At 37.8% G+C, this 11904-nt stretch overlaps 3 protein-coding genes across 4 annotated transcripts in view; 1 reads left to right on the top strand and 2 right to left on the bottom strand.

Moving 5' to 3' along the window:
* Positions 1-374: 374 nt before the first annotated feature.
* On the bottom strand, positions 375-3784 carry cenpn (centromere protein N). Its single transcript, XM_069693381.1, has 10 exons — positions 3614-3784; positions 2869-2914; positions 2687-2746; positions 2426-2499; positions 2124-2297; positions 1915-2016; positions 1653-1707; positions 1438-1547; positions 1182-1305; positions 375-578 (listed from the first exon to the last, which is right to left on the bottom strand). Exons 1-10 carry the CDS (start codon positions 3782-3784, stop codon positions 457-459), a joined length of 1038 nt encoding a protein of 345 aa, XP_069549482.1. The 3' UTR covers positions 375-456.
* Positions 3785-5687: 1903 nt separating this feature from the next.
* cmc2 (C-x(9)-C motif containing 2) lies at positions 5688-7732 on the top strand. Of its 2 annotated transcripts, XM_069693618.1 has the most exons (5): positions 5688-5963; positions 6188-6267; positions 7086-7156; positions 7271-7342; positions 7461-7732. In XM_069693618.1, exons 2-5 carry the CDS (start codon positions 6231-6233, stop codon positions 7542-7544), a joined length of 264 nt encoding a protein of 87 aa, XP_069549719.1. In that variant the 5' UTR covers positions 5688-5963; positions 6188-6230; the 3' UTR covers positions 7545-7732. The 2 variants fall into 2 exon arrangements, with proteins under 2 accessions (XP_069549719.1, XP_069549720.1); XM_069693619.1 differs by lacking the exon at positions 6188-6267 and having other exon boundaries at positions 7040-7156.
* A 964-nt stretch (positions 7733-8696) lies between these two features.
* LOC138618107 (chromodomain Y-like protein 2) overlaps positions 8697-11904 on the bottom strand; it is a 35931-nt gene continuing 32723 nt past the window's right edge. The window contains exons 6-7 of the mRNA XM_069693617.1: positions 11700-11843; positions 8697-11607 (exon numbers count right to left, since the gene is read on the bottom strand). Coding sequence (XP_069549718.1) covers positions 11449-11607; positions 11700-11843 — 303 coding nt within the window. The 3' untranslated portion in view covers positions 8697-11448. The remainder of the gene's footprint in view (positions 11608-11699; positions 11844-11904) is intronic.

Genomic DNA, 11904 nt, shown 5'->3' on the forward strand with positions numbered 1-11904 from the left:
GTTTTGTTTGCACAGATAGGAGAGTTTAAATGCAACAAGTTGCATGTAAATACCAAACTGTTAAGCACATCACTTCCAGCAGATCATTCACTACTCAACATTACTACACAGCCCTATTTAAAAAAAACAAAAAAACATAAGAAAGAGATGGAATGAAAACTAATATATTGGGTAAAACTTAAAACACACTGTAAAACTTCAAGAATATTAAAAATCCTGCTTTTATTTTAAATTCATACAGTAAATATTAATAAAGTCACAACTACTATCTGGAGTTATATATAAAGCGAGAAGAAAATGAGTGGCTTCTGAACTCCAGATGGCCATGATTTTTCAAGAGCTTTATTAGCACAAAGATCAGTGATAAAAGTTGTAAAGGAAAACCATGGATGGACAGAGCAAGGTAGAAATAAGAACAGGTCCTCCGGTGAGTCCTTCAAATCAAAGGGCCTGTCATCAGTTCTGTGATTGGCGCGCTTGTGAAGAGGGACCAAGGCCATTGTCCGTGATGACAAAATAATTCTTTCCTTTTAAGGGAATAGATGAGAGCAGGGGTGTAACAGGGGTGGAGGCAATTCCTGTAATACAAAATAAAAAAAATACACAAGTGGGTTGAACTGTATTCATAATTATTTATAGAACTGTTGACAAGATCATTCATCACAACTTTATGTCACAGTTAGAACACGCAAAATATTGTTGTTCAAAAATCAGGCACATGATGCATTCATATTAAGGGAGGAGCTAAGATGTGAGAAAAAGATGCCTTAAAAATATTTTGAGTCGATTATGAGAATTGGGTGCCTAAACTAAGAAAAACAGGATTCTCCTGTTGTTGCTTTCACTGTTGCTATCAGTGTGTCCACCTACACTGGTGGATGTGGTGAGTCCTCAAGGGATTGTTGAAAAGTAAGAAAGGTTCAAGAACACAATGGTGAAAAAAAAAAAAAGTATCCCAATCATGCGCCATCCACAATGAATATTGTAACATGGACAATGTTGCAGGAGCATTAGAGTATGGATATTTCCTCCCGAGTGTGTGTATGTGCGCCCTCTTATGGGCATTTATGGTTTTACCAGTAGTAGGAAAAATAGTTTACTGCAGAGTTACATGAACATAATTTACCTTCCTAAGGCATTAATAGTTTGTTTCAAGGCTGTAGCTGAGAAATTCTTGTTACCTGAGGATGCAGAGTGCCTGAATGACTCCAGGAGGTTGGTGCTTGTAAATTTAACAACACATTTAAACAGCTCTTCACGCTCTGTCATGGTCTTATTAGTTTGGTCTTTGAATTTTGTTTCCAGCTGAAAAAAGATCAACACAAAATGTAATTCAGACATTTACCGTACAGAGTTATGAGGAACTTTTGCATCTTTAACATGCTGACAAGGTGAGTTGTGCCTTTTCTTTTTTGATATTGCACTGCTATTCTTTACCTTGTAAACGGCAGATTGTAGTTGAGGTAACATCCCATCACCGAAGGCATGACGGGCCATCTGCTGTCTGTTTGCTGCAGCCTCAGCTTGTTCATTTTCTATATGGACGTCTGCACACATAAATAAAACCAAATAAATAATGTTGTCATGCATGTGTGACATCATAAAAATATATTAAGCAGCTTAGGCAAGATCGAGTGATTTGCAACACATACTTGAGACAGTTTGGTTTTTTTCTGCAAGAGGGTTTGAATACCTCGAGGGAAAAACCTGAGGGAAAAATAAAAGGCAAGATCCAATCCAACATCAAGACTAGCCATAAATTAGTAAGGTTACTATAAAACTACCACTTAAACTTAATCATCTAAGGCACTCATTTGAACATAAAAACACTACATACCAACAAAAACAATCCAAGAAAGTATGAAAAAAGTGAAACCAGTAAATAGTTCTCCAACAAAATCACAACAAACATACTTGTTGGTATTGCCTCATCAGCAGGTCTCTGATGGCGCTGAGGTTCCGTCCACTGAGGTTAGCATCTTTAATAATTTCATATCTGGTGGCCTGAGTCAAGGCCTGCAAAGAACACCATTTCTTAGAAGCGATGGACAAAACACACAAAAACAGCTGCCTAAAAACTGTACAAACGACAAGGAGGGTTAAACACAGAACTCATTCCTCACCTGGGTTAACAGGGGCTTTTGCTTTGAAGTGAGGCTCGTCACAAACACGTAGGGGCTCTGAAGATAGTGAACAACATATGTTGGCTTCAGGTGGTTGGGTCGAGAAAAGCCGTCTCCCCACGCAATTCGAATCCATACAGCATCATCTGTGTGCTTTTTTATTTTGACAGACACCTGTAATCGAACGTCAAAAGCAGACTTTAATGTGGGATGTTAAACACAAAGCGCATGAAATGTCCTTTAAATGATTGGGCTATATAGTGGGATTTTGCAGCGTAAAAAAGGAGGAATATCTGGTTTACCGGTCTTATCAGCTCAGCGAGGTGGGATTTGAATTGTTCCTTGAACTGTGTCAACTCTATTGAGTAAGCATCATCTAGAAAACAGAAAAATGATTTAACATGCTTTGAAAGAAGGGACACAGATCAAATCTCAGGCAACTGCTCCAGAAATGTGAGGTAATAACTTCCACAAACATCCAGTTAATCAATGTTTTCTTGGACCTGTTAACTCCACCTTCCTGGTTTCTACAAACTAGAAAGCATACTCTTGTTGTCACATACCCTGAGGGTCCATGAGCTGGAGGGCGTACCACATCCCCTGGTTTGGATTCTCAATGACATCTGAGACAATAAAACCAAAGCAACACATGAGGTGTTAATAGACTGATGGCGTTGTATGATTATTCTTAGGTTGCGCTGGTGTTACCTAAGTGTAAACAACAAAATCATTTCATTTGACTCACGTATCATCTCAAGTTCTGTGATGTGTTTAACAGCCAGTTCATTTTCCTGTAAAGAAATCAAGTGCAGAAAGTTTACACCAATGCTAGCTGAATCCAAATGAGGTGGATTTCATTAAAAAAAAAGAAAAAAAAAAGAAGAAGAAAATATTAACATGGTTTGAAATTGTTAAATCTAAGTGGGATGACGTTAAAGAGACAGTTCTGACTGCCTCAGGTGGGGTTACTAGAGCTACTTATCCATAGTCAGTCAATATACATACGGCTCCCTGCTGCAGATCGAGGTCAGTATTTTGGTGTTAGTTTGGATCGGGACTAACATGTCAAAACACCACCACAGTCCGGCAATAATACAAACAAACTAACAGACCGAGGCATCAGTAAACCAGCAACTTCATTGTTCTGCCGGGTAAAATATCTGTTTTAGTCAATGGAGTCAGGCTTTGAGAAAAGCGGTACAACGCAAGTGAAGATAAGGCGATGGAAATATTGTAAAAGTTGCTCACTAACCTTGTACGGATCACTCCTAGATGGACCTTTTTAAAGGTGTCTAATACATGTTTAGTTGCTGACCCCGACCACAACAGTGTATTACTAAGCTTCCGTCGTACAGCTACCTGCTTCTCCAAACTGCCAACCACCATCTGCTGCACTGTTGTTACCTTATAATTATGTTACCAATGTCTGTTATCGCGCGGCATATCTAACAATCATATCACAACTTATATTTACGGAAATGTGCGCATACCTCGCACACGCCGAGTAACTTTTCTGTTAACGCCCATTTGGACTGAGTAAAATCCAGGGCCTGCAGCTGGGCCGCGGTCAAACGGCCCCACCGGTCCAGCGTTGTTTTAAGCATTGGAGACGGTATCCGTCTAATGAGTCGCTGAAACAAGCGCTTGGTAGAGTCATCCATTCTTCCTTAGTAACTTAAATCTGGCTGCTACTGCGTGAAACCGAGAAGACGACGAAGTCGAGAGTTTCCAAATAAACCGCGTTTACGAGCGCACACGAATCAACCAATCAGATGTCGCGGGAACGTCTCACGTGCTTTCTTTAGCGCCCTCTTTCGTGTTGGGGTGGTAGTACTTCTAGTACCGCAGCTGCTGATACGACCTCTATTAACTATTGCACGGTACTACATCCCTTACTTAAGTACCGGTAGAACGCTGCAAATTGCAGGTAAAAGACCTGCAAAAGCTCTACTGTCAGTACTGTCAATCAAATGTAGTCTACTTAAAATATTAAAGGTAATGTACCCATAACTGGAGTATATTCATTTCTAGATTATTGAGACAGATGCGTCCCTGTGCCAGTATGTTTTATTGTTAAGTGAAATTGGTTTCAACATCTATTGTACAGGTACTTTGGCCCAGCTGTACTCAAAATATGAGCTGGGTCCCCTTCAAAGATAATTATGAGGGGTTGAGATGATTAATGGGAGAGTAAAGAAAAAACAACAATGTGAAGTTATTTTAAAATCATGTGGGTTTAGAGGGATGATAACAAATGAGGACTAGATAGATAGATAGATAGATAGATAGATAGATAGATAGATAGATAGATAGATAGATAGATAGATAGATAGATAGATAGATAGATAGATAGATAGATAGATAAATAGATAGATAGACAGACAGACAGACAGACAGACAGACACATAGATAGATAGATAGATAGATAGATAGATAGATAGATAGATAGATAGATAGATAGATAGATAGATAGATAGATAGATAGATAGATAGATAGATAGATAGATAGATAGATAGATAGATAGATAGATAGATAGATAGATAGATAGATAGATAGATAGATAGATACTTTATTAATCCCACAAGGGGACATTTTTTTTTCGCTACAGCAGCATTATAGGTACAGGAAAGCAATAAAACAACAGTAAAATATATGGAAATGGTTAGTAAGCCCAAGTTTTTTTTTTTTTTTTAACTGTAGTTAAAATATGTTTCGATAATCGCCAAATGGTTGACATACTGCTAACACAGCAAAATTTGTAGATTTAGAGGAAAAGTACAGGTGTCGTCACAGTTATATGTGTAGCTATAAACTTATTAAAAGAAAACAACTAGCTCAAATTTATGGAGTTCAAAAAAATATGTCTATGACCTTTTGAACAAAGCAGTATCTTCTATCCCAACCAACTCAAAGTGCTCAGGGAACTCAGATGGAGTTCGTTGGGCACAACAAGGAGCAAACCACCTATAACACTATAATGAAGTGACATTATAGGATTAAGGGAGGAGGCTGATGTGTTTTAAGTTAAGATGTTTTAAGATAAAATAAGACAGCATTCAATTCATCTTGAACATAAATTCTTGTGATTTATTTTTATTTAATGTATTTATTATTAAATCTATCTATTTTTATTTTATGCCCTTTATTTTATCCATTTTCTGCATGTTTTAAACAAACTGAAGACTTTTTTTGGTCTGAACAACTATCATCTCAAAGGCTTGTGAGATACAAAAGTAGCATTGTTCAACAGAATCATTGAGAGGTCCATCGCATTGGCTATTACTTCAATGAATCAGCATACATACAGTTTGCATCACAACAGTACTGGTAATTGTTGTTGTTGTTTCTCAAATGTCTAAATGAAACGCTGGCAAAACTATAAATACTGTACTCCAAACCACAAAACAAAAACAGAGGAACTTGGAGGGGAATTATCTTGTATTTCCTGTAAACATCCGGCACCTTTTTGTGGGAGGAACGCACGCGATTGGTGGATTGAGTAAAAAAACGCGGACGCTGATTCGCTGATGACTAATGTCACTCAAATAGTTGCACTTACACTGTTACGAAAGCTTCAAGGGGGGGGGTTGTAACAGGCAGCATGTCCTCCAGGATTTTTATTGCTATTGCGGGTCACAGCGGTGTCAGTACAAGAACAGCAAATTTAGTCCAAACTACAGAGGTATCACAGTAACCTGCGTCTCTGTACTGCAGGGAGGGAGGGAGGGAGGGAGAGAGGGGAAAGACGACGACTTCTGCAGCTGAGGCCTAGCAGTTAGCTGACGTGACTTTTCACCGAGGTGTGCTGGAAAGCGTCACATGACGCAACCTTTCCACAGGTAAGTTACACTCGGCTGGTCGTGCAACAGTGTCGGCTTCTAAATAAACCGGGTAGATACGCGGCATGCAAAACTAAAGTCTTTCAACGCGACCCTGACCCGGAGTCTCCCAGCCTGGTTAACGTGACTCCGCTCGGTGAATGTAGGTGGGTCATAATGCCATGACGCTTGCTGCATGGGTCAAAGTGTTGTCTCCGCTTTCTCTCTGTCTTTGTGTCTTGCAGGTAAGTGTCCTCTGGAAAGAAAAAGAAAAACCCCGTCATCACAATGACAGCTCAGGAGGGGGAGGGATGGGGAGGCGTTAGTATCCTTTAGAAGAAGTGCCCCTGATGTTATTATTATTATTATTTGTTTATTTCCCCCCCCCCCCTTTATTATATTTTGTGAAAGCACAACTAATTTCCTTCCAAAAATTGTCACAATATCGATATTGAGGCATTTGGCCAAAAATAGTGTGACGTTTTTTTTTTTTTTTTGTTCACATCCCCCAGCTTTTTGTTGACACATTATTTATGCATGACTGCAGAAACAATTAGAAAAGTGGTTCATAAATGGTTTTACAGAGTATTAGTCGAAAACAATTTTGTTAAAACCACTTGTTTATGATATATGTCAAGCAAAAAAACCCCAAAAAAACATCGGTTCTAGATTGTTAGCTGTGAGAATATTCTGCCTTCCTCTATTTTAAATCATCGGAAAAATGACTTTCATTAAAAAAAAATTAAAAAAAACCCAGCTCAAACATCTGACCTCAGGACAGAGCTACAGTGATAACTAAATTTGTTGATTAATTTATTATTAGAAAATCAAATGGCAATTTTGTTGTCTTTTTTAAACTTTTCTGATTCCAGCTTCTTAAAAGGGGAATCTTTAGTCCTCATGATGAGAAACTGTAAACGTTTTGATTGTTGACTTGTTGGTTGAGACAAAATTCAGTAATTAATCAACACATCAACCAATATTGGTAATAATCCTCAGTTGCAGCCCTACCTGTGGATGAGCCTTAATGCAATATTTGTAGACAGTTCATAGATGTGTGTATGTTCTCAGTGCTCCTTTTGTTTGTGGCTTTTCAGTACTGCTGCAGTGGTTCAGTAAACCCTTAACTCAGAATGCACCCTGACCTGTCACCTCACCTGCACACGGATGAGTGTAATGAACTAATCATTCGTCTGAGGCAGTGCCACACGGAGGTACGTCGCTCTCTTTAGTTCCTGTGGTGCTTTGTGATTCTCGTGTACAGACAAAAAAAAAAAAAAAAAAAAAAAAATCAAAACCATGTAAATCCTGTTTCACGTTCCCAACAGCACCATGTCCTCAAGTTCTTCGGTACATGTAATGATGTTGACCATGCTATGCGTCAGTGCCTGAAGATAGAGGTCTGTCAGATTTTCTTTTTCGTTTGTGAATAAGACACAATAAGCGCTCGGAACTCTTGACCCTTGTTTTGTTTGTTCTTTGATCAATGTTTTCTTTGTGTCTTAACCGTTCCAACAGAGACTGGAAAAACGGGAGCGCAGCAAGCAGCACGCACTAGATATGAAAAAGAAGCTGAAGGAAGGGCCCAAGGAGCCTCTGTGAATCACAGTTTAGCGTCTTCGTCTATTGGGACATTGACTGAAGCATGACGTTGTGTAACAGACTTCCTCTGCTGCTTTTGTGTCAAGAGGAAGAGGAAGAGGAGTTGTTACTTTCTCTTTGTAAAATCAGAGCAGTGTGGGTTTTTATTCACATTTACACCTCTAAATATTATAAAATAGTGTAAATCATCTTGTGCACGTGTTTTTACTATATATTAATGCTTATTACTCTTATTTTGATTGTCGATAGAAACATGAGTAAGTTTACTTAAACGTTGGGATCATGTGTCAGCAATGACAACCCTGGTTAAGCTTGCTCTTACAGGTCCACGAACACATTTTGGACTTTTTATCATCTGCACCGACTAAAACTTGCTGCGCCACCAAAGCATTTGGGTGAACATAAAAACAAGAGCATCCAGTACTTAGGATTAAAGTTTGCTTTTGGGCATCATCGATACTTTCAACTCTATTAGCAACACGCTGCTGCTGCTGCTCCATCAGAGAGATTAGTGCAGCTGTCGGCAGGATCCTTTCAGCCAATCATTGTGTCTGTTGGCAGGACCCCTCATGGAGGTTCTGGTACCTGAAAACTAGTTGTGAAAACAGGGAGGGTTACTCAGTGTAAACACACTCTCATGAACATTGCTGTTGTTGTTGTTTGAGAGTTTGTTTGAATGGGGAATCATACTGATTCGAGATGAATTCTTTTAAAATAAAGTGAAATCATAAATTGAATTAAGAATCCATTCTTGCTTTGATTTGGTGTTAAAACAGAGTGAAACAACAAGGTGTTAGTCTTTTTAAGAGTTCTTAAAAAATAAATTAAAAAAAAAAAAAAATCAACCAAGCACATGTTCAAATGTGATGTGTTTTTATGTATTTTAAATGATTGTAGTGACTCTTGGCTTGATAAATAGAACCAAAGCAAAGTTGTAAACCGTTTAAGTAAACTGGAAATTCAAAGAGACTGTAGACATAAGCCCAGTTAGGGTTTTCACAAATGTAAAACAAAACAAAAACACACACATTATGAAAGTACTGTTTTCTTTATTTGAAGCAGCCCACTCTACCCATCACATGTATGGTTCAGTCTTTGACAGATATTTAAATGGTAAGGCACCCCAAGGTGTGCTTTCAGACAATGTGGAGAGAAAAAAAAAAAAACATGAACGATGAAACACACACAAGATAGGGTGGTTCAAATTTATAAAAACACAGAAACCTGTCTAAAATACATTTATAATAAATAATGGAACAAAAATAAGTCCTTTTTTTTTTTCTTTAAAAAAAAAAAAAAAATCATAACTAATTTACATAGAATTAGCACACTTCAAACAAATGCTGAGGTGGGAATTTGGATGTGGAGTCTGAAAGAGAAACCAGTGATTCAAAATGCTTTTTCTGTCTCAGGTGACACTGAATAAAATTATAGAAAAAATAAATACATTAAAGAAAAAATATGTCTTGATGGACCAGTGTGATTAATCTCAGCGGACCTGAGTGTTTAGCATCCATGATGCTGTACAGTAGCCACATCACAAGTCCCTCTCACCTCTTCTTCGGTCTCTAAAGCAAAGGAGAATCTGGGGATATTAACTATTATTTACCATCTGATGAAGAATATAGTCGAAGTGAACAGGGACTCCTTTCACCAAAAATAAATTACAAAATGTGACCTATTATAAAAGTCATGATGTTTTTGTTCACAAACCTGAGAACATGTTAATTTTGATATTTATGTGCTGAATCACCTTTCTGCATTAAATCAGGATAAAAGAATACATTCAGTGAAACTACAAAGGTTTTATTTCTCATGAGCTTAAGTGGACGCGTGCTTAATTGTATTCAGCACTTCATGACTTAAAAATGTCAAAAAATGCTTCATCAAACCATTAATTATTCCCGGCAATCTACGACAATAAAGGAAACCAAGGACTGAAAATCATTTAACAAACTTCATGGCACATTGACAAAGTCTTGAAAGCTTGAAATTGACAAATTCAAAATACAACAAAGGTCTTTTTTTTATCAACTAGTTCATATTTAAACAATATATAAAATTATTTGACATGCCTTTGATAATTTACAACAAAATATTTAATCTAATAATTGTAATTAAAAAAGGAAATGATCCAGTGACAATAGTGTTTCTGAAATTATCTAACCCATTTTGCTCATCAAAATTTTTGTTTTTTTCTTTCTTTGTTTTGTTAGGGGGGGGGGGGTAATTTAGAAGGAGAGTCGGGGTGCCTCTGGAGCAAAGGAAACCACATGGCACTGCACAACCAAACAGTCATCTCAAATAAATAGAAAAATAAACGGCAACATTTCTAACAGTACTTACAATGCTGGTACAAAACATACCCTGAAATACAAGGTGTTCAGACAGGCAACACATTTATACAGTATATTACATGCAATTAGTTCCAGAAAACAGTCTACATTATATTTTATTTTTCTTCTGTACTGCATGTGTACGACTGCAAAATGGACAAGATTTACAAAACAATTTACACAGACCTACATACATTTACATTTTGGGGAAAACAAAATAGATCCCTAAATATAATACAGCGCAATATAAAATTTAGTGAAATCTTGGATCATCACATGTCGATAAAGACAAAGTTGACTCCAGAGACACAAATGTTCCATTTCCACAATATTGTTGATTGGCAACTGAGGACACTTGAGGACCAAGCCATAACCATCTCTCTTGTGTGCGCTAAAATTTGTACAACTGTCAGCCAATAGCAACATGGTCATCTGATTCTTTTCAAAAGACAATCGCACATTTCACACAATAACTATCTGCAGTGATAACGGGAAGCCGTGTTATACATTTGAACCATCACAGTGCTGCATGTACTGTATGTAGCTCAAACAGTGGGATAAACTTCATTATTGATCTTCCTATTTGATATGTGCCATCAATTAATTTAGTCATATATAACTGGTGCTCACATTTGCATTGCACTTCTACTATCCTTTATTTTTACTTGTCTGATTTGCAAAAAAATTCTGTGTGAATTTTTATTTCAAAATAAATCACCTGCTGGTTTTGCTGCAGGTGAAGGGAACTAAAGACAGACGCCAAAATCACCACAATTCAGAATTAATCCACATGTCAGTTAACAGATGGCGAATATTCTATGAGAATAACGTCACTACAAAACACACAACTTTTGAATATGAATAATGAAAATATGATGACAAAATTGTCAATCTTGTTTAAATTTATTCTGTTTTACAACATTTTATGGTAAGATATTTTGAGTAGGTACTGAATGTGATCCACGGACATGTATGAGCGTTTGTGGCAGGTTTTCTTTAGTCTATACAGAGAAGGAGGGAATGTGCATGTTAGGGAGCAAACAGTAGTGTCCTAATGCAAACTTTGGTTTTACACTTTAACTCAAAACAATAAGCCACTAAAAGAAAACCCTGAAAAATGCATCTTATGTACATATAGCAACTCTTTTACACACATGAAATAAATATATATTAATATATATTACCATCATTTTATCCTGTGCAGCCAGACATACATTGATTTCATACATTCTGACATATGTACAGATACACCCTGTACCTCCCTGCTTTAAAGAATGCACATTTGGCCCTTTGCTCTTTGACTCCATAAATATAGAGAATGGACATCTGGACAGTTGAGGGTCCAATAAAGAAAAAAAATAAAAGCTGTTTTACCAAACATGATTACGAAGGAACTTATTTTGTTGTTAGATATGTAGGCGAGAAGAAATCCAGACAATCCTCTCTGCTGATGGATGGAAAAGAAAACCCACAATGCAGTTTGGGATCACAGCATTGTCATCCCGGATGCTCCTCACACTGGATGTAGCCTCACGCTGATTACCTTGAACAATCCTGGGTGTGGATGGTTACTTCTCATACGTCTTGTTCTGCAGGTAACTGAAGAGCGCCTCTAGTCCTTTGGTTGAACACCACAGCTGCTTCAGCATCTGACACTCTTTCTCATTCACTTCCTCCAGGACTGACATGAGGATACTCCTTACCAGGCATTTGGACTCTTCTAAAACCTTTTAAAAACACATACAGACAGGGGAAAGGGTCAACTGGGTTACACTCAAGAGGCAGCTTTGCCCTCTGGGTTGTCTAGATTAGGACCTACCACTTTGTTGCACGATGCCATTTCCTTCACACGCAGCATCACTTCTTGGTTGAATGTGGTCGGCCAGAAGACCTGTGACACCAAACCTCGACTGCAAGCTTCTTGTGCTGTGAGTTTTCTCCCACAGAACAGCATCTCATTGGCCTGCAATCAGGGGGGGGGGAATTATTCAGCAGGAATCAAATTACATCAAGTGGAATTTGCC

This window comes from Brachyistius frenatus, unplaced genomic scaffold (assembly GCF_029030835.1).
Source record: "Brachyistius frenatus isolate BFR_SWC_R1_liver_20210118 unplaced genomic scaffold, ASM2903083v1 Contig_15, whole genome shotgun sequence".
In the NCBI taxonomy this organism is placed as follows: Eukaryota; Metazoa; Chordata; class Actinopteri; family Embiotocidae; genus Brachyistius; species Brachyistius frenatus.